Source organism: Candida oxycetoniae (genome assembly GCF_023343755.2).
Source record: "Candida oxycetoniae strain CBS 10844 chromosome Unknown scaffold48, whole genome shotgun sequence".
Taxonomy (NCBI): Eukaryota; Fungi; Ascomycota; class Pichiomycetes; order Serinales; family Debaryomycetaceae; genus Lodderomyces; species Lodderomyces oxycetoniae.
Window position 1 is genome coordinate 1 of NW_026055411.1, and position 22,736 is coordinate 22,736.

At 36.2% G+C, this 22,736-nt stretch overlaps 7 protein-coding genes across 7 annotated transcripts; 4 read left to right on the top strand and 3 right to left on the bottom strand. All coding sequences in view use genetic code 12, as the record gives it.

Moving 5' to 3' along the window:
- Positions 1–786, top strand: KGF56_002125 (uncharacterized protein; the record flags this gene model as incomplete). Its single annotated transcript, XM_049323321.1, has 1 exon — positions 1–786. A coding segment is annotated over one exon (786 nt), but the record flags the coding sequence as incomplete, so codon positions are not given.
- Positions 787–3,737: 2,951 nt separating this feature from the next.
- Positions 3,738–7,501, top strand: KGF56_002126 (uncharacterized protein; the record flags this gene model as incomplete). The annotated part of the gene is made up of 2 exons (XM_049323322.1): positions 3,738–6,066; positions 6,699–7,501. 2 exons carry the CDS (start codon positions 3,738–3,740, stop codon positions 7,499–7,501), a joined length of 3,132 nt encoding a protein of 1,043 aa, XP_049180786.1.
- Positions 7,502–7,649: 148 nt separating this feature from the next.
- Positions 7,650–9,971, bottom strand: KGF56_002127 (uncharacterized protein; the record flags this gene model as incomplete). Its single annotated transcript, XM_049323323.1, has 1 exon — positions 7,650–9,971. One exon carries the CDS (start codon positions 9,969–9,971, stop codon positions 7,650–7,652), a length of 2,322 nt encoding a protein of 773 aa, XP_049180787.1.
- A 546-nt stretch (positions 9,972–10,517) lies between these two features.
- Positions 10,518–11,711, bottom strand: ILV5 (ketol-acid reductoisomerase; the record flags this gene model as incomplete). Its single annotated transcript, XM_049323324.1, has 1 exon — positions 10,518–11,711. One exon carries the CDS (start codon positions 11,709–11,711, stop codon positions 10,518–10,520), a length of 1,194 nt encoding a protein of 397 aa, XP_049180788.1.
- Positions 11,712–12,740: 1,029 nt separating this feature from the next.
- PXP2 (Pxp2p) lies at positions 12,741–14,912 on the bottom strand (the record flags this gene model as incomplete). The annotated part of the gene is made up of 1 exon (XM_049323325.1): positions 12,741–14,912. The coding sequence occupies one exon, from the start codon at positions 14,910–14,912 to the stop codon at positions 12,741–12,743; it is 2,172 nt and encodes a 723-aa protein (XP_049180789.1).
- A 4,043-nt stretch (positions 14,913–18,955) lies between these two features.
- On the top strand, positions 18,956–20,131 carry KGF56_002130 (uncharacterized protein; the record flags this gene model as incomplete). The annotated part of the gene is made up of 2 exons (XM_049323326.1): positions 18,956–19,598; positions 19,965–20,131. The coding sequence occupies 2 exons, from the start codon at positions 18,956–18,958 to the stop codon at positions 20,129–20,131; spliced, it is 810 nt and encodes a 269-aa protein (XP_049180790.1).
- A 510-nt stretch (positions 20,132–20,641) lies between these two features.
- KGF56_002131 (uncharacterized protein) lies at positions 20,642–22,523 on the top strand (the record flags this gene model as incomplete). Its single annotated transcript, XM_049323327.1, has 2 exons — positions 20,642–21,093; positions 21,476–22,523. 2 exons carry the CDS (start codon positions 20,642–20,644, stop codon positions 22,521–22,523), a joined length of 1,500 nt encoding a protein of 499 aa, XP_049180791.1.
- Between the last annotated feature and the right edge of the window lie 213 nt (positions 22,524–22,736).

Genomic DNA, 22,736 nt, shown 5'->3' on the forward strand with positions numbered 1-22,736 from the left:
CAACAACAACAACAACAACAACAACAACAACAACAACAACAACAACAACAACAACAACAACAACAACCACAGCAGCTACAACAACAACAACAACAGCTACTACTACAACAACAACAACAACAACAACAACAACAACAACAACAACAACAACAACAGCTACTACTACTACAACAACAACAACAACAACCACAATTGCTCGCGGCTCATTTGCTGAATCATTCTATCTCATCTAGCATACAAATACAATCCCAATTCCTGCCTTCTTCCTCTGTAAATCATGTGCCGTTATTTTCAGCGGCAGTCCATATTCAGTCTTCAACCACGAATTCATTAGCGAATTTTCAAATACCCAACAACATCGATGTCAACCAATATCCCGATATGACAACGCTTGTCAATGCAAACTCAGCAATGATTCTACCCTCAGTGGAACATAGATTTGTAGATCATAAAGTTTGTAGTATATGTGGTAGAAGAGCAACAAGAGATATGTCTCGTCATATGAGAACGCACCAAATCCACTCCAGATTTATCTGCAAATTCCCCAGAAATCAATGTCATCATAAACTGGGGAAGTTTAATCGCCCTTATGACTATAAAAAGCATTTATTGAATAGACATTTTAAATTTGATAATCCGAGTGTTAAAAAATTGCATAATTTGAGTAGCAAATTGGGGTTTTGGGGAACTTGCATGTGTGGGTATCGATTTACCAGCCAAGATTGGTTGAGCGACCATATCCTTACAAAAGATTCAGAGAAACGATGCCCGTTCTTTGAAGAATAAAAACTGTCACTTTTTTCCACTTTTTTCTCATGGTGGTAATATAACTAGAACTCAAAAAAGAGTAGATCTCAATAAGTTGAAAGAGTATATAGTTTGGTTTGAAGAATTGTTCAAAAATGGATGCTACTGTATAATTTTTACTCCTTTAAAAAGTAGTACCCCATTAGCAGTATCTTACATGCCCTGAAACGTAGTTAATGCATTCATCCACCTCAAAAAGACGCTTCTCATTTGGCGGTAAGTACAATGTGGTTTTACCAATTTTATTCGTTAAGCAAAGTGGGTAAAACAAAAAAAAAAAAAAAACCACCTAAAAATTTACTTTTAAGATAGTTTCAAAAAGGTGCTTTGATGTTATTTAAATCAAAAGAAGAGAAAAAAGAAAAGAACGTTAATTGTGAAGTAGGCTGAAAAGGTGAAGGTGTTTCTTCGCCATTTTAGCTAGTTTACTATGTGTTTTTTTACCTCTTAAAAAAGCATTCATTTCTACCCCCTAAAAAAGAAGGTAAAAAAAAAAAGGTAAAAATGCATACAATATAAGATTGCCGGATTCCTCTCGCCATATAATATGGGAGAGACATTGAGACTGAGATTGCTCAATATGTGAGAGACATTGAGACTAGAATAGGTCAATATGCTTGAACTTTTTTTATAATATAAGTTATACCACGAGTTGTGGAAGTATACAAATAGGTGGCGAAAGCTGTGCTTAGAGGAAATAATAAGTTAGCAACCTTTTCCTGCGTAAAAAGCCCAACTTTAATTTTTGCGTGCTGATTAGTTGCAAATTATTTACATCAAAAAAAAAAAAAAAAAAAAAAAATTAGGAAAAAAAGTTATTTTGAGTCAAGGATATCTAGCATTTGAGATATACTTTCATTACAATAATAGGTCAATGAACTGTTGCAAGTTCTTAATTCATTTTTTTTTAAACCTATAAAACCGTGCAGCAGAAATAATTAGCTTTTTTATGTCCTCATTAGTTGTTTCATGAGCCCTGTTGTACGATTAATGGTTTTTGATAGCCTGGCTAACATCTGTGGGACATTAAACTGAGTCTTTAAAAAAATCAATTACTTAAACGGAAGAAATACTCGTGAACAGGAGATGTCAGAGAAATACTTGTGAACAGGAGATGTCAGAGAAAATCTAAACAATCGACTTGAAAATTCACTATGAATTATCACATCGATGAAACTGATGGTAATAAATAATTATACCAGTTCAGTTATTAGCCTACTATTGTCTTCAAACAAGCATAGAAGATTGTATAAATTGGGGCTTGGTTGCATGAGAAACAGCTATGCATCAAGAGATTAGAGAAAAAAAAATTTTTTTTTGTACTTTTCTCTCATGTAATCTAATTAGCGTTTACCTTTTGAAAACTTGAAACTACTTAATTTTGTTAACTTTGCTTGAATCTTTGATCTGCTGCATTGTCCCCCCCCCCCTCCCCCCACTCCATTATACACAAAAAAGTGTTGATTTCAAACGCTTTTTCCAAGCAGAAATTTTCATCATTTTTCTTTTCCAAGTGCCTGTTCCAAAATTGTAAAGTCTTAATTCTTGATTTTTTGTCTCTTATCTCTTGTCACTTAATTCTTGATTCTTGTCACATGATTCTTGATTCTTGATTCTTAATTCTTGATTCTTGATTCTTGATTCTTAATTCTTGTGTCTTGATTCTTGTCTCTTGTTTTTGTATTTGTTTTTCATTCCATATCTTGGATCGCATCTCCACGAAATTTTCTCTTTGCATTCCTTCTCCAAGATCTCATAGAACACAGAAAAAAAGGGGGTCAAGATCTTTCGCAAACTTTAAAAATGCACAATAAGATCTCTACTACAATCGACTTAACAAAAGAAAAAAAGCCTTAAAAAAAAAAAAAAGAAAAAAAAGTCAGTTAAAGTGATGAAAAATTGTGGCTTAGTGGAAACAGGTTGAAATTTGAAGTGACAAAGCTTACTACGACGAGATAAATAATTATCCCTGTCACGCCAAACGACCAAAATTACAACCCGTGTGTCATTTCAAAATTGAAGCTTTCATTTCCGAAATCACTTTTTAAAGCCGATGCGAAAAAACTTCTAAGGAGGGGTGGAGTGGGGGGTGGGGGAACCCCCCACCATTATAAAAAGCAGTTCCTCCTCTAAGATGATGAACAATATCACCCCGTTCAAACCGAAAAATGGGGCAAATGACATATATACACACACAAATAGAAGTTAATTTAAGGTCACCGTTTAAAAAGAAGCTTACTCAAATGAAGTTCGTGCAACCTTGTCGAAATGGTATTTTTCTAAATAGCAAAGATAAAAATTCATCTTTGAGAGAACTTTCAGTAAACTAAGGAAAATAACCAAGAAATTGGTAGTGTTTTTTTTTTTAGATATAGGAATTCTAGCAAATGACTCCCAATGGAGAGAGAGTAGTAAGTAAGAAAAAAAAATGTGACAATATAATATACATGTTTCATTAAATTTCGCCCCCAGATCTCGCCATTTCAAACTATATTTGACCTGACCTTTATAGATGCCTATCTGTTCTTCCTATTGAATTGCGTTATTTACGTCAAAAAAAAAAAGCTTACATTGTGTTTGACAAGCACACAGAAAAAGAGAAGTAACACTTGATCGTACTTCAATCTACAGCAGATAAAATAAAACAAAATTATTCACTGAGAAGGAAAAATAAAAAAAAAAATAAAAAAACATCGGTATAATCGATATCGAAATATCACATTAACTTGTATTATCTAGAAAGAAACACAAGGGAAACTATCTAGTCCACAAGGAAAACTGTCTACTTCACAAGGAAAATTATCTGCTTTACAAGGAAATCTGTCTACTTCTCTACAAGAAAAAACTGTCTACGTTGTCGTTTTCAGAGAAAATAGAGCCTATCAAGAGAATAGTTGACTTTTTCCACTCGTTTTTTCTCCACTGAGATTATGACATTGAATGAGATCAGCAGTTCTAGCTCTAGCAACTCCTCGTATTTTGGAAAGTCTGCAAAATATCATGCACAGTTGACAAAGTCGCTATATCTCAACTATAACAAAACAACGCCAAGTTCTCAGCAGCAGCAAATAAAGAAAGATTCTTCAACTACTACAAATAATCTGACTTTTCTCCACAATCCAAGTTCACTGAGAAAACCTTCATTTGACGCAATGCAAAGTAGCAAATTGGGAACCGGGATTCACACTGAATATGAATACGATCTTGGTGCGAATCAAGATCTGGGATATTTCACATCTAGGACGGCCATATCTGTTCCATCTTCGAGGATTGAGGACTACTACAATAACAACAATATTGAGGAACAAATCCAACAATTATTGACTAATAATGAGAATTTACCCCAGAATGGCGAATTCCTTTCGCATCTGTACTCTCAAGGTAATGCTGCAAATATGTACAGGTTTTATGATCTGCATAATTACCAACACCTTCCTCCAATTGATATAAATATACGCACCACTGCATTTGACAATCAAAGTCAGAACAATCAAACTATGGAACAACAAGGATCACAAAACAAAACAGACGATTTTTATATCCTGCATTACGGCCATCTGTATACTCAACAGCCTGATCAAAATCAATATGCAATAAGTGAAGAGAATAGGCAGCATGTTGATCAGGAACAGGTTTGTTTGCAGCAATTACAACCTGGTTTCTCACAACAGCAAATACATAATCCTTATCAAGCCCAGCCCCAGCCCTCGCAGTTACCACCATCTCCTTCTCCCCCACAACAACAACAACAGCAGCAGCAGCAGCAGCAACGGAATAGAGACTTGTCTCTTGGGTACCCCCCGACAAACGAAATAAACTACTTTCCTCAAAATCATAATCCCCAATCACTCTCTACCGCACTGTATCCACATGACAGTAAAGGTGCCAATACATCCACTAATTTGCAAGGACATAATGTCTTGGCATATTCAAAACAGCCTCCAACAAGTTCACCACAAAGCCTCAATATAATTCCGAATCTAAAGAATATGCCTGCCGCTAATGCCAATGAACCAACACAAGCAATCTACGACCTGAAAATCAAATTGAAAAGAGGCAGACCCAGGAAGAAACCAGGTTTTCATTTGAAGCTTGATGCTGTAAATAAAAAACCAATAAATACTACTAGGTTGGTTACCTCATCACAATCCGACTCGGGAGCAGACTATTGGAACCGACATTCAAACAACAACAACAACAACAATAATAACAATAACAACAACGGTGTCGGCAATGGTGGCACAGCAGTAGCGGCTCACAACTTGCTGAAACTATCTTTTACACCTGCTTTTGAGAATGATGATATACGAAGAGAAATGGATCTACATGAAACAACCCAATATGAAACTACTATTCCGTCGTTTCTTTTAACTCCTTCTAATGATCCACCCACAGGAGCCAAAGAGTATTTTGAATTTGATAATACGCCGAAAAACGGCGGCACTTTGAATAATGGTGGATTTTTTTCTCCTCGTGTTAAAGATCACAATATTGACAATTTCAATCAAACTTTTGAATGCTACTTAAAAAATCCAGAAAATGTGCAACAAAATGGTAATGGTTTGGGAGAAGCTACTTCTTTTAGTGAATTCAACTTGCAGGAAGGTCCTTTGATACCACCTGGTCAGATAACCTCTCACTCAAAACAAGCTTTCAAAGAGTCCTTTTCGCCACTAAGGCTAAACTTTGACAACCTTGCATCATCATCTCAAGCACAGCCATCATCATTATCATCAGGAAATAATGCAGCTATATTTAGTGAACGGGAAAAATTCACCGAAGCTGCGCAATTCCCCGAAGATTTGGAAGAGTTCAACATCACAACTTATTTAAACACCAACCCTGAAGAAACAGATGGGAATTTTTCCTTGACAGCGACGACAACAGCAACAACTTTGCAGAAGACGCTTTCTAATAGTAGTGCTACAAGCGCTACATCGGAAGGATCAGACTCGCGACAATTTAATGAGCAAAATGACCTCACCAGATCGGCATCAAAAAAGAGAATTTCAAAGGGGGCTACTTGTCCAGTTTGTGATAAATATATCAGCAGGGATTTAACTCGCCACATGCGTATTCATAATGAAGTCGGTAGGTTTCAGTGCGTGTATCCGAGAGAGATGTGCAATCACAAGACCCAGAATTTCAATAGACCCTATGATTACAAAAAGCATTTACTTCATGTACATTTTGCATTTGATGACCGAAAGGGTAAGAATGCAAACACATTAGGGGAAAAACTACCTTTATCTGGTGCTTGTATGAGTTGCGGAATGAGATACATAGCGAATGATTGGATTAATGAGCATGTCTTGACAAGCAACAAGAGTCAGAGGTGTCCCTTTATTGATGGAAATGTCTCAGTTGACAATTGATTTTATATATATATATATGGGTCCTTTTTTTTTTTTTTCTTAGTAAAGTGTAAAAGAAAGAAAGAAAGAAAAAGCAAAAAAGACACAGGGTAAAGAAAAGGAGGGGAGGAAAGGAGTAGAGCTTTCACAGTTCTTAAGTATACTCCGTGTACCTCGTATACTTTATCGAAACTCTATCTCTCTCAACAACGTGTATAGGTTTGCATTTATGCTGTTGCATTTTTAACTATAATGAATAAGAAGTAAGAGATTTCAATACACAGACAATAAAAAAAAAAAGTATATGTAGCAGAGGGAGAAAGAGAGAGATTAGGAGAAGAGAGGAAAGGTTATTCTTTTCAAATAATTTTCCATCTATTACTAAGAGAGGCTTTCCAATACCGTATACACTATTTGGATATATGATTTGAGTTGTTTGTATGATGCATTGTAAAAAATCAATTGGTCTACTAAAGCCAATAAAGCTCACAACTTTACCACGAATAGCAAGACGGTTTTCGCAAGTACAAAAAATAGACACAATTCAGCCCCACGACCCTCATCATCACTCGACATTGCAGCATCACACAAAGGGTTATGTTAACCATATCTCATCCTTATACCCTCAACCCTGTCACAGATTCAGCAAGCATCATACCAGCTTTCAAGAGGAACCGCAAATCGACAAGAAAGAACTTCAACGAAAAATAAATTTACTGAACCTTATGAACGAGTTGAAAAGACAGGTACCAAACATATTGGCCACCAATTTGTCTAAAGACCTTATTTCCAAAGATGTGTTTCTACGAATATGTCCATCACAATTTGACGAGTCCATGCTACCAAAGCTTCACGGAACATTCGCATATTTCAGCGCATGCAAGGCAATACAATTATTCATAACATCTGTGATACTTAATCCCCGTGTTAAATTGCACATTACAAGTATTCGACTAAGTAACTCTCGAGACCCTCAGTGCATGTTTAGCAACTCTACAAAGATATATATTCGTTGGAACACGTGCATGCCCAACTGTGAGCACTTGGGAGTGGCAAGCACCTCGGATGCAAATTTGGGATCTCATCAATGGTCAAAAGAGGACACGATCAGATTGATGGAGCATAAAAAAATACAAAACGTGGCGGGGTTTATCAAGAAACTTGCGTCGATGATGATGGGGTTGACCAAGGATCCGGAAAAGTTAGAGAGGGTTTTACTGGGATTGTTCATATTCGAATTAAATGATGATTGTGACGAAATAATTGTTCACACTGTTGAGAATATGGATGTTATTGAACGATTCGAGCCAGAGGAAATCAACGGTTTAAGGGTCTGTTGATTAAAATGGAGAGAGAGAGAGACATGACGTGTACATAAACTATTTCGTGGTTTTGCAAGCTTATAGCGCATACCATGATGCATATCGATATATCGATTTTCAATTATTTATTTTTCCCTTTTTTTTATGTTTACCACTTCTCTTCCCTTCACTGATATTTTGTAACGTTAATTTCCATAATCTTACTCATTGTAGCAAGCTTGCGTAAAATAATACATTGTAGTAAAAGTACCAAGAATATCAAGAAGAACATGGAAAGCCACAAGACTCTTGATATATTTGTTGTACCAGTAGAAACCCTTCCCGCAGAATGCGCCTCCTTTTCCGTTTTGGCAGCAACAAACTTCTCTTTGCCGTTTTTCTTCTTCTTCTTCTTCTTTGGTACTTTCGTGGTTGGATGTCCAGTAGAATAAACGTTTTCTGAAATCTCCGCTTTAAGTTCCTGCATCATTTGATTCATAATTGTCATAGACCCACTCAACGACAGCTTCTCAATTACCGATTTCATCCACGATCTCCCCTTCCATTCTACATAGTGGGTAACAAGTAATTTTGTGGTATTATTCTCGCCCCATGAGAACACATATCTTGTCTTAACTGCAAAAACACCTCCCAGCGGCACATCCGGTGTCAGCGTGGTGGTTGTAACAATTATGTAATCAGCAAAATTCAAATGCTCTATTCTTTCAGTGATTTCACACTTTGTGGATTTTGGTCCAATCGAATACCCCAAAGCTCGTCGATATGTAAACTCCCTTTCTAATACCGCTGGATCATCGTAAGATGGATGAAATTCAGCTATTTCCGATATCTCGGAACCATCGTGCTTTTCAAGGAATTCTATTTGAAATTTTGTGCACGATCCGAATAAGATCGAAAATATCACGCCCATTGGCGCTTGTAATGTTTCGTCTACTAATTCCACTTCCTGTGGGTATCTATCATATTTTGGTGTTGTTGGTGGGTGAGCATCTGGTCCTCGATTCGTATATGGTGAATCTGGCTTCAACTTAATAAGTCGTTGACCTTTTGAAGCATCCAGAATCTTCCGATTCTTCAATCCTCGCTTCCAAGATCCACCATTCTCACTCTCATTCTCATTCTCATACACTTTTTCTTCTTCACCTTCATCTTCATAAAAATCTTCCTCTTCCTCCTCCTCCTCCTCCTCCTCCTCCTCCTCCTCTTCTTCACCTTCACCTTCATCTTCATAAAAATCTTCCTCTTCCTCCTCTTCTTCCTTATAGTCATCTTCTCTTTCATTACCTTTCTTCTTCACCTTATTTATTTTTGGCATTTCATCATCTCCATCTAGAGACATTATATACGATTGAATCTTTGGAGACGTTATCGCTGTTGAAATGCCGCTCACACCATGTACATTCTCATCTTTACTCGTTCTTGCCTGTTGGTCATCATTAGTACGACCAGTTTTCCCCTTCCAAACTGCAATCATTAAATCGTAAGTTTGATCCCGCGATAAAAAAGTGGCAAATGTATGGATGGCACCCTCATCTGTTTCAATGCTTATACCATTTGGGAACAATCCCGCTGTTGATCTCTTTTCGATTTTAACAATATTTTCAAACTTAACGACCAAGTTGGTCACCCATCCCAACAAACTCGAGTTAAAGCAAAAGTAGCTTTCGCTAATATAGCAACGACCTTGAAGCAAAATTTCTCGGCTCAAGGCGCATGAAAAATCATCTAGCAAGTTATCTGTAAGATCCAATGATCTGAATAGCTGGTGGAACTCAATATTTCTCTTCATTATGGCGTACCGATATTTGGTGTCTTTATAAAACTCATCTGTATACAATTTGTTATCGTACTTTCTCGTAGGAGGAGGCGACGTGGCCATAGTGGTAGGTTCTGATACCATTGAATCAAAAGTCGCATCACTAACGGTTCTCGTGGACTTGCGATACGTAATGATTTTAGGTGACGCCACCTGTTGGTTTTCTAGCTCCTTGTTAGCGTTGTTGTTGTTGTTGTTGTTGTTGTTGTTGTTGCTGCTGTTATTGTTGCTGTTGTTGGCATATAGCCGATTCGAGGATTCGTATTCCTTCAAGTTCTTCAATAGTCGAGGGTTTTCATTATCGTTAATTGCGTTTTCGTTGGGGGATGCATTGTTTGAATCCTTGGATATCACTGAATTAGCATCTTCCCTCGTTGTTAATGGATTCAATGGAGTCTTTTGCAAAGCTGTGGAAATCGATATCGCGGACCTCACATTTGTGCTTGGTTCAGTAAACTCCAGTGGCTTTAACCCGTCCATAACTTCGCCCCCGTTCGTCTGTTGCCTTACCTGCTGTAAATCACTGGTCTCCGTCTTCCTGAGCTTTACTAGTTGCGGATTCATTTTAGAATTAGGTTGCTGGGGTGATTCTAAAGATAGCGATTCATTCGATGGCGGGAATGAGTATGACCATGCATCATCTTCATCATCAACAACACTACTCCTAATCATTGACAAAGACTTTTTTGATAGCTGTTGACTTTTGTTCAACGTCTTTTCTAAATTCCTTTAAAGAGGGAGCGAAATTCTGGCCACCTGGCTACTTCGTTTAATAGCTAATTATAAATGATACCGATAGAGTTTATAGATCAGCTTCCTTATACGACCGGTTGGTAGCAACTTTCTATAAAAAAAAAAATCTTCTTCAGAGATGATACATCTTTTACACTCCAATGGATGTAAAAACATAACGAGCACAATTGTTTATTCAACAAACCTTATGGCTCGTTCCTATGCAATCATATATATATATATATACATAAAACGTATCTTTCTTTCGATAAAAAATCATAAAAAAAGCATGGATAAAATAGTAAATGAATTGAAAAGATTGTGAAATTTTTGAGTCATTCTTTTGACCATTTGATTAAGTTTAGAAACACATGTTGATACACATACACATTCACACACTCTCACACACACACAAAAGGTGGGCGGGGAGGTTAAAGGGAAAAGTGTTTATCTATCCTTTTTTTTTTTTCTTCTTTCCATTCTTCTTTATTGGTTTTCAGGACGTAATTTTCTTACTTCCTTACCAACTCTCCAAATTTCCATATCTCTAATAGTTTTCAATTCTGCTTCCAATTTCTCTCTGTAATCAACTTGTGAGTTGAAATCAAGAGATCTTTGTGTTTCGGTACCATTCTTTACACTTTCGTATAATTCTTCAAATACTGGTTTCAAAGCGTCTTTGAATCTTGGGTACCAGTCCAAAGCACCTCTTCTTGCAGTGGTGGAACAAGCATCGTACATGTAATCCATACCGTATTTACCAATCAATGGGTACAAGGATTGGGTAGCTTCTTCAACAGTCTCATTGAAAGCTTCACTTGGAGTGTGGCCGTTTTCTCTCAAGACTTCGTATTGGGCCAAAAACATACCGTGGATACCTCCCATAAGACACCCTCTTTCACCGTACAAATCTGAGTTGACTTCTCTTTCAAAGGTGGTTTGGTAAACGTACCCTGATCCAACAGCGATGGCCATGGCAATAGCTTTTTCTTCTGCTTTGCCGGTAACGTCATTCCACACAGCATAAGATGAGTTAATACCTCTACCTTCCTTGAACAATGATCTCACTGTTCTTCCTGAACCCTTTGGAGCAACTAAAATAACATCAATGTTGCTTGGTGGCTCAACATGAGTCAAGTCCTTGAACACTGGAGAAAAACCATGTGAAAAGTACAAAGTTTTACCTTCGGTCAACAATGGTTTGATGGATTCCCAAGTTTCAGATTGAGCAGCATCTGATAACAAGTTCATGATGATAGTACCTTTTTGAATTGCTTCCTTAACATCAAACAAATTCTCACCTGGGACCCAGCCATCTTCAATAGCGGCTTTCCATGAAGTACCATTCTTACGCACACCAATGATGACATTCAAACCATTGTCTCTCAAGTTCAACCCTTGGCCGTACCCTTGCGAACCGTAACCAATTAAAGCCAAAGTATCGTTTTTGAAATAGTCTAATAACTTCTCTTTGGGCCAGTCACCTCTTTCGTGAACAATCTCTTCAGTACCGCCAAAGTTAATAGATTTAACACCACGAATAGAAACCAATTTGGAAGAAACTGGCAATTTAGGTGTAGCTACTCTAGCATTGACTAATAAAGAAAATGTTCTTTTCGATAAAGATGCTCTTGGTGCGGCTAATCTAGCCATGCGAATAGCATTAGTTCTAAGTGACATTTTCTAGCTGATATTTCTTACTAGTTAACAGAAAAAGATTACCCTAGACTTTGGAGGGGAAAGGGAGAGAGAAAAAAGAAAAAATTAAACGCTATATATATATATATATATATATATAGAAAAATTTAACTGGGCTTTATATGAATGAAAAATTTTTGTCAAAGAGAAGAAGAAAAAAAAATTTAAAAAGATGAAAAATGAATCGGTAGCGATCTCTCTATAAGGTGTACTGTATATAGTGTTTAATATTCGGCGATATTCAGGGCCTGTACAGGAACCTTGATAGGGATTGGATTAACGGGAGAGAGAAAAAAAGGCGGAGAGAAAAGGCAAAGAGAGAAAAAGCAGGGAAAAAAAAAAGACAGAAAACAAAGAAGGCAGAAAGAAAAAGACAGAAAACAAAGAAGGCAGAGAGAAAAAGGCATCTCATATTCTTTTAATAGAATGCCAAAAGTGCCGATACCGCGAAACATCATATATAGTTGAAACTAGAAACTTTTTCTTTTTTCTCTTTTGTCTTTGGCAAATGAATGTCATAGATACTGCTTTGCTCTACCCTAATTTTTTAATCCAATCTTGCTACTGTTGCTGTTGCCATTTACTGGTACCATAAAACACTATCTCGCTCTGCTCGATAGTGGAGCACACTGACTACCTGTAAATGTAGCTCTTTAGACAATCAATTTCATACACCTGTGATGTACCTCTTTAGGCCAAGAATTTTGTTCATTCTGCTGTTTCCATCATTCCTACTAATTTTCACATTTTGTCATTCTTCCTCTTTTTCTTTTTCTGGTGCTCTTTTGCACCCAGAGATGACTGATTTACATCAACATACAAAAATTAATAGCGATCATTTCAAAATTCAATTACAAAGAGAGAAAAAAAATAAAATAAAAAGGAAAGTTTGACAATAAATATCCAATATTCCTCGCAATAGCTGTGTTATACTGTGTATTTTTTTTTTTTTTGTTTCTGGTTCTTTTTTTAACTGCATAAGAGGGGCTAGGGTGTTACAAAGTTTCAGTTTTATTTGGATAATTTTTCTTCTGCTTCCTTGGATCTCTCATTTCTTTCTCTTGTGTCCAAAGAAGGTCTGTTCAACATATCTTCAAGAGCGGCCGAGTATGGAGCCTTGTGATTCCTTGGACTATTTGCCAATTTAATTGCATCCAAGTAATTATTATAAATATCACCATTGTATTTACCAATCACCGAGTGGATAAAGTTGTCTGGTTGTTGGAATGAGTCAGTTAAACCAATAACGTATGGTCTTATTTGTGTACACAACTCTTGAGGGTACGTAGCAATGATATACTTGGTAATTGATGGCGAAACAACTCCAAACCTTCCAAACTCAGCAATAAATGGACTCAAAATACTGGTAACGTAATATAATCTCATAGTGATCTCCAAAGGCCGTCTCATTGGTGAGTTTGCCTTGACTCTGTTCTCCAACCTGTCAATAAAGGTCTCCAATAAATAGTAATGGCATCTCAACTTTGACAAAACAACTCTCTGAGGACTAATTGCATCCCAAGTTTGATGCGAAATAGGAATCAAGTCAACTGCAAACTTGGAAATCAATGCAGCAATGGCTTTCAATACACGCTCTGGTTCATCCAAGTGCTCTTTAACACGAATGACAGCTTTCTTAGCTTTGGACAAAGTTGGCGCGTCATTAAGAAACTCCAAAGTGGAATTCTTCAACTTTCTTCCATTCAAGACTTGCTGAACGGTCTTGATAATTGTTTTACCGGCAGACATTCCCAAAACATTATTATCACCCTCCCATGTGGTTTGAACGGACCAATCGTTAAATGTCTTACCAAAAGCATTATAACCAGAGTAACCGTGTCCACCGCAAGCTTGTCTACATTCACTGATCAATTCAGAGGCTTCCCAAGTTAAAGTGGACTTCAAAGAACCAGAGTCAACAAACATGGATTTTGTTGCATTGATTGTGTTTTTCAACAAAAACTTGTCATTGGTAGCTAATCCCTTGTCCAAGTCCGACAACAATTTTGTATGCTCTTCTTCCAATCTGTCTGTTCCTACAGCTGCTGCATAGGTCAATGCCAAGTATGGGAACAATCTTCTCTGGTGAAGCATATAATCAATCAACTGGGTTTCTTGGGTGCTACCGCTCTTGTTGAATTGTCTTCTACCAACAGCATATCTCAATGCAATAGTAGTAAATCTAGCGCCAATTCTATAGGAGTCTGCAGCCATACCAACCCTACCTTCCAAAAGCGAGATATAACTCAATTGTTCCAATGGGGGCAAGGTAACGTTACCATTGCGGCTAACCTTGCACCATCTTTGTAACATAAAGAATCTTGGAATTCTAACTTCTGTAAATTGAATCCAACCATTATCAACACCTTGTCTACCCATTTTTGCACCAATGTCACCAATAGCAATACCAGGCAACAAATCGTGATTAGAATCTCTCAAGGGAACCACAAATGTCTTCACACCATAGTCCACATCCTTAACAATCAACCGGGCATAACAAACCGTGTGAGTGGCCGAATGCGCAGCACCACCAATCCACCATTTTGTAGCACCAATGTGAGGTGTATCAATAATAAAAGTATCGGTTTCTTCATCAAAAGTGGCAGTTGTTTCACATCCAGCAACATTTGAACCGTGTCCCAATTCGGTCATACCAAAACAACCATACATTTGTTTAATGATTCCAGACTCTTTCTTTTTTGCCCAGAAATCATATTGCTTTTGCGTACCATTACCCTTGATACAGTTTAAAAATAAACCCAAGTTGACCAAAATTCTGATACCCATCGATGGATCAATAACCGTCATCAATTGCAATCTTCTTCTAAACTTTGTATATGACTCAATCTCAATATATCTTGACATCTGATTGATTCTCTCTGCCACCAATTGCCTTTCTTCTTTTTGAGTCAAGTCGAATTGCTCAGGTCTAGTTTGCAACTTTGGATCACGCTCAATGGACTGATAAAGACGTAAAATTTCTGTTGATTTAGCTTCGTTACCTTCTAAAAACTCGTGCATTTCCTTGAGGTCCCAGTTTGTGTGTGCCCTTTCAGCAGCAAGGTCCTTAGCTGGATTTGGTGGCTCTGACGAGGAAATGACATTTTTAACAATCTTGGGTGTAGTATCTGGATCTTTTTTAGTAATGTTCTTACTAAGTTTCTTGTCTGATATTATAGCCATTATAGTGATTTAGTTGATAGATATCAGATATAAAGTCGGAGTAAAAAGAAGGGGGTGGGAGGGGGTAGAAGCGGATCTTTGATGAGAAAATACTGTTATATATATAAAGGGGGTAAAAAGAGGATGGCTTTTTTTTTCACTTTTGCATTTCTATGAGGTGTCTCCGTTAAAAGATTACACATGGTAGCCTGTTTCAATTGTGGGGTAAAGTGTTAATGCCGAAAACAATAAAAAGAAGATATTAACCAAACGAAAATCATACGATCTATCTATTTAAGAAACAAGGGGGAAGGAGAAAGGCAAATAAAGAAAGGAAGCAGAAGGGACAGAGTTTATTCATTTGATTTTTTTTTCAATTATGGGACCCCCTCCTCCTCTTCCTTTAACTTCTTATGAATGCATTTGACAAAACACTTTCTCATTATCATTGCATTGACATTTTTTTTTTTCCTTTGAATATTTGGCCCTCGGTTTTTGAGAATTATTAATTATTTATCCAGGGATATTCGCGCTTGCTTGTAACAAAGGCTTTTCCCTTTTTTGTTTGTTTGTCCTCTAACCTTTACCAAATAGTAAGGAGGGTGTCAAAGTTGATGAGGTGTATAGAGGGAAGGAGATAAAAAGGGAATTGAGAAAAATGAGTACAACTGTCAAAAGTTGAAATAATAATATTGAGATTTGTAATGAAGAAAGATGCTAAGGTTTCTTTTTTCACAAATGGAAAAGCAAATTTTGAAAAGTAAGATAAAAAAGGACCGAATTTTGCAAGCTTTTGGTGCAAAAAGAAAAAGCTTATTCTACGTTCACAGAGGAGAAATTAAAACTAGATTCTCGTTATAACAAAACACTATTGGGTTTGCATTAAATCTACACTATTGGATTTACACTAGTTTACGCTATTGGATTTACACTAATTTACACTATTGGATTTACACTGTTGGTTCACACTAACGTTGAGCTTACACCATTGCCATTGCATTTCTTTTATTGATAATGTACTTACATCACTGACTATTATATAGGCAAGTTCAAAGTACTCAGCAAATTACCCCTGGTAGCTCAGTTGGTTTAGAGCATGAGACTGTAATATGAAATAGTTCCGCAATCTTGTGGTCGGGAGTTCAAATCTCCTCCGGGGGAATTCTTTTTTTTTTTAAAATCTTTTCCTACAATCCATGTAGTACAAAATTGAAGAAAAACATTCTTGTTTTATTTTTTCCACTGAAAATATCAATACTTTCAAGTTTGTTGTTAGTTATTAACTGATGTATAGTAAAAAAACAACTCAGAGAGAAAGCAACCAAACTCGCGATTTTATTCATCTTTGCTGAACGTGTTCTAAAGATAATCAACTGACATAGCACATATCCACTATGTGCACTAAAGTCCTTACTCTTTTGTCTTTCTATTGTTCTCTTTTCTTTTTCTTGTCTTTTTTTTTTTTCTTCTTTTCTAAAGTCCGATTTCAATTTGTTTCCCTTTTTTTTTAGCTCACACTTCTGTTAATATAAGCCTTTGAGAAACGGTGAAAAGCACCACCGTTGATCACATCTCGGGAGGGCTGGCTCTTTTTTTTTTTTCCCAAAGACCTATGATCGTGTTCGAGTTTCATTATTTAATTTTTCCTTCCTTTTTTCTTTTTTTTACCTTCCCTTTTTTTTTTTTCCTTTTTACTTACAATGTAAGAGTAACAATTTTTGATCATTCAACCGGGACTAATCACTTCTTAGCAAATAGAATTCCCTACATTAATGTCTTTTCTTATTGCTTTTGTTGTTGGTAAAATAGCTTAGACCATAAACAAACTCTTCAATTATCAAATAAAATTACGAGAGATCCAACTTTTACTTGATATAAATTGGTAGCGCGTAGATGTTGATGGAAGAATTAAGAGTTGGTTGTTAAGATTTTAATTTAAATTGCCCCCAGAATACCTCTTTTCTTTTGACAATTGCGTTTTCTTTATATTTTTCTTTGCTTTTTACCATTAACACCACCATTGGTTCAAATATTAAGTTAAAATGGATTCAGAAAAAATTGTTGCTGTGATCTTGGCTATTTTCCTTCCACCCCTCGCTGTTTTTATGCGGTATTCATTGGGCACAGAGTTTTGGATTTGTTGTATTCTTTGTATTTTTGCATACTTTCCTGGTATTTTATATGCCCTTTACTTGATGCTTCGGGATTAGGGTTGATTAGAAAAAAGTGCATTGCTTGATTAAAGTTAACATTGGAATTGGAAAGAACAATTTGATGGGAAAATGGTCAAGTCAAGTATGTTTATGTGTGTCAATGAGAGAGGAGATTTTTTTTTTAGGGGAATGAGGTAACAAACAGGTTTGGTTGACGATGAAATATATATCTATTTTGTTTAATAAATATAATAAAAAGAGTTTGACAATACGTGTATGTGATTGATTATCGGCTTGACAAGGGCCACACCTTTCTATATTTACTTTATGATTTATTAAAACCAAGTGACAAAAATGAAAGAGATAGATGAGGCGTGTGAGCAAAAGAGATAGATGAGGCGTGTAAGCAAAAGAGATAGATAAGGCGTGTAAGCAAAAGAGATAAAGGAGATTGTATATTTAGTGAATGGTGGTTTCATAGATTTCTGATACCAATTCAGTGAAAACTACTTCAAAATATAACCCCTGAGAGAAAAGCGGCTATCAAAACAGCCTTTTACAACAAGGGTTGTTTATTAAATTAAAAAGTGTTTTTATTACAAGTTACCCAAGTTCTAGTAAAATTGTTATTTTCTAATACCAATTGAAGAGTTGTATAGTAGAAAAACAAATGCTACAATTGCTAATCGCAACTTACAACTTTAATTGAATAATATCAGTGAATATTGAAAAGTTTTCTTTACATATAGTGATTTCCAGACTGCCTTATACTCGACACTGTCGAGCACATTGACTAACTTCCACTGACTCATACTTGAGACAGTTGACTAAAAAGGTCACAGTTAAACTATATGTCAAAAGATTAGTACGATGTGCACATTTCTTATGGTGGTGAGTGTAGAGATGAGGCCTCTATAAAAGAGGGTCAAATTGCAAAGTGTATGCAAATGTACATTTTTTTAAAAAAAAAAAAATACATTGAGTTTTCAGTGCTTGATATAAACTAGTATGGAAATACGATTTTAATGCCAGAGAGGACAGATTAGGATTGGTTGACAAAAAAAAAAAAGTTTTATTTTTTTTTGAAATAATAGTTTTAGTATCAACGAATTGAATCACGAAGAAAAAGAAGGGAAAAACCGTTGGCCAAAGTCAAGAAGTAAGACATGTGTAATATCTTTGAAGTGTCTAGTGAATTAAATGAGAAGGGAAAATGATATAGGTTTATTGTTCTTTTGTTGCAAAGTTAGCAGTTATTCATTTTGAAATGCCCCCTTCCCCATATTGTCATGTTACAAAGACACAAAATTCTAATTTAAAATTATTCGCCTAATTTTGATCAACATTTAACTTTGCTTTTACTTTCACAAAAAGAAAAAAAATTGATCAATGGGGGGGTGGGGTGAGTAAAAAGATAAGCAGGCTCACCAAGTAATTTGAGAGATGGGACGCGGGAAAGACAAAGGGGTAAGGAAACATACTCTAGTACCTTAAATTTGATACACAGTGCAAACTAGTTATATACAGCACATGCCTTTTTCTTTTTTTTTTTCACTCCTCTATACTGTTGAATTAGAATTTCGTTTTAGCGAACAATTATAGAATTACACCTTGCGTTATCTTTATTAATGCACCAGCCAATAGAATTGTCCATATAGACAATTAAATTTGGTTTTCTTTTCTTTTCTTTTATCTTCATATATGCATTAGGCTCATCTTGTCCAACAATGGAAGGGTGCTTTAAAAGTGAAATAGTTTTAGCTGAATTTAGCCGCAAATGTTGGCTTCCAAGGTAGAGCTTATCTCTTTAAGTAACAATGAAAGTAACCATGTGTAATATATATATATATATTTATTTAAGTAAATGTAACCAGTCCAATTGGTTTTTGAAGAACAGTATTAGCAAAACCAATGTTGAAAGAGCCAATAAGGGGCCCAATCACTCCATCGGAGTTATTAAATGATGTTGAAAAGTTGCAAAATACAAGAACATCATCGATTGAGCATCTACCGGCATTTTCGTTTTCTAAAAAACCAGTAAGTGCATGTTCTTCTGAAACCACTGGTCTGAATATAACCACCGGGTTATCACAAGGGACTAGTAAGAGCAAAATCAAATTGCTGCAACCTTGCGAGATTATGAACTTTGATTATGACGAACAAATTAGATATCCTAGAATGAGAAATGGTTATTTTGACATTAGTAGCTCACCAAGAAAGGGCTCGTTTAAAAAGACAGCTTCCCTTGAACACGAAGAAGCAGTAACAAAATCTGGAAACTATGAACCAACTACAAAATCTGGAAACTATGAACCAGCTACCTTTGATATAAACCCTACAATTAGACGGTTTTCAACGCATGTAAATGACAATTTGGGGCAGGAGTACAAAAAGAACAATTACATATATGGGGATAGTTTTGAATCCAACTTGAATTTGATACACGAAATGAGGAAACCTATGATGACACCGGCAGTTTTACGACCGCCAGCTGAAACCAAACCACCGCAATTCTTAACCGCTTCTTATACAATTATCAATATTGCAGAGAATGGTTTAACAATAGAGGAGCCGAGTCATCAACACTGGTGGAAAAATACCAGTACGTGCATGTCTTGCAAAAAGCCATTTTACAACTATTTTGTGTCCCTTCTTTACGACTCGCCCACTTGTCATCGCCATCGTCATCACTGTCGGTTTTGCGGTTTAGTATATTGCACAGATTGTCTCAGTACATCAACAATTATTATGGACAAGTTGGCCAACTTTGTTATTCCAATTTACCGGAATAATCCTACTTTTCGAGGGAAAAATGTAAAAACATGTCAAAAATGCACTTTTCTTTACCACACCCTTGTTGAGAAAATAAACAATAGTGAACACTCGGGTTTGAATGTGACAGAATCTTTTTTACTTGTAGAGAACCCTCACATTCACAACTTACCTGAATTTAGATACTTGAAGAAGTTTAAACGATTAAAAATTACTCAAGGGTATGCTGATCTAGAAGAAGATGCAAATACGAGTGATAGAAGAATGAGCATTGTCGACGATGTAACCACCGACTGGAGCTGGAGCTCATTTTAATAGAAATTATTTAACTACTCTCACATAGAGATTGTGAGAGTAGATCGGTTATAAAATTATCTCTTTTATACTTACTACTTAAGTGTAAAAACAAAATCTAATTTATTATGTGCGTATTAATTAAATACATTAAATAATCAACTTCTTTTTGTTTTTTTTAATACTATTAATATTATTTTTGTTATTTTATTTAAATTCTTTTTGTATATTTTTCTTTTACTATATTTGGTCTTTTTGACGCGTACACTAAAAACCCAAAAAGATTTTTTTTTTATTTCTCTTAAATTGATTCAGGCAAATGCTGGGAAAAGATGGAAAGTCTCAGTAAGTGGGAATATATATCCTTCTTGACCAAGTGTTTTTTTTTTTTTTTTTTTTTAAACCTCTTCTTCCTTTTTATTTACTTTTACTTCTAGGTCTTATCAATGCCTATTCCTCTTCGGTCTCTTCTGAGTTTCTAACTAGCTTTTGATTTCTTCCAACTTAGGTTTTAGTATTAGTTTTTACATCATGTACCAACATTCGAATCATTCATACTCGTCATATGATTCATTAAGGCGGTCGTCGAATAATCCATTTAGACAACAGCAGTCGACTTTTTCTCACGAAAATGATTTTTTTAGTGGACCAAAATCCTCAACGTCAACTTCGACTTCAACTTCTTCATCGAATTACTACGATCAGTGGATTCAAAAGAATAAGGGGCTCATGTATACTTCAGATGACGACTGTTTGGAAAAACCTAAAGCTAGCCCTAACAAACTTTTTTCCTACTATCAGCACCAGAATACCTCAGTCGACAGTTTAAGAGACGAGAGGCGAAACAAAAGTAATCTCATTTACGAATATGGAAACGGACTGAAACTGGAACATGGACTGAAACTGGCACTGGGACTTGGAAAATCGAGAATGCCAAAGGCAATACGAGCTGATAGTGATTCTAGTGTCGATTACTCTAAAAGGTATGTTGAATTTGGATCCCAAAGGCGCAGCGGGTTTTTTTTTTTTCTGTTCCCACAGCCCAATGCAGCATACAATTATATTTTTTCTTAAAGCATCTCCAAGTAGGGGAGGGGAGAGAAAGAGAGATAGATTACAAGAGAGAGAAAGAGAGAAAGAGAAAGAGAGAGAGAAAGAAAAAGAAGATAATGGTGTCAGAGATTGATGGATTAGCGCGTGCGCTAATTTATAGGCTTTTTTTTTTTTTTTTTTTCTTTCTTTCTTTTTCTTTAATATTGCTCCACTAAGAAAACAAAATTAATGCAACGGATATTGAAATTCAAGTTGAATTTTAAATTTGAAACTAATAAAGCAAGCTTTAATTACTAACGGGATAAGTTATAGACAAATGAAGTCGAATAACCCATTTGCCTCGGCTATGAACGAGGATAGGTACAGTCCACCAGAACGTCCACAGGGGAGGTCAAGTACTCCACCGGCACGTCCTCCTAAGCCACCGCAAGATGAACTTGCACCGCCATCTTATGAAGAAGCAGCAGGTTCTGAAGCAGCAAAAAGAGAGTATCCAAGGGAAAAGGAACCCTCTTCCTTAAGACACCAAAACAACCACAGAAGCAGCAATAACGGTAGCGGGCACAGCAGCAGCAGCAGCAGTCGCAATCCGCATCGTCACACATCTTCTTCACGTCGCCCCTATAAGTCGTCGTCGTCCAAGAACAAGTCACCTAATAAAAAGAAAGAAGCTGTTCCGGCAAAGAATTTGGATACTATTGACAAATTAGATGTAACTGGCTTTTTCGGCGGTGGATTTCACCATGATGGACCATTTGATGCTTGTACTCCTCATAGGAATAAGAATGTTAAAAAGGCGCCCGTTATGGCATTCCCAGTTGATGGGCCAAATAACTCCATAGCCGGAGCTAGAACAGTAGATAAAGATGCACAAATGAAACTTGCATTTGGCTACGATGAACAAAATGACATCAAAGAGGCGCCACCGGTGATCAAAACGAATAGAGTCTCCAACGATCCTTCTACGAGCATTTATACGCCAAAACAGAATCCCTCAGTTATCAATTTCGACTCCCAGGCAAAGGCCGAACCTATACATGGATTGTCTACTGCTGGGTTGGGTTCAACAACATTTCTTGATGGTGCTCCTGCTCCAAAAAATGTAGAGGAACATTTAAATACAAATAACGGAGGATTGGGTAGAAAAAAATCCTTGGTACAAAGATTAAGAAAAAATAGTGGATCGGAGCAAGATTCAAGAAGAAATTCTAATGATGGACTTTACACAGCAGTATCTGATAATGTCAGCGGTAGAAGAGGGTCGCTAAATGCGATAGAAGTGGATGGTACAGACGGATGGTTAAAACCACCAGGAAACTCTTTTATCAGAAGAGTAAAGAGTTTGAAAGTGAAAAAATAAATACACATATATGGACCCAAAGTTTTTCTTTTTTTTTTTTTTTTTTGCAATATCTGGTATGCTTTTGCAATATTTAGTATGCTTTTGCATTATGTAGTATGTTCTTGCAATTTGTAGTATGTTTTGTTTCAATATAAAGTAAGTTTCTTTAGGGAGAGAAATCTAGCTTAAACAATTTGACGAAAAAAGTGAAAAAAAAAAAAAAAAAAAAAC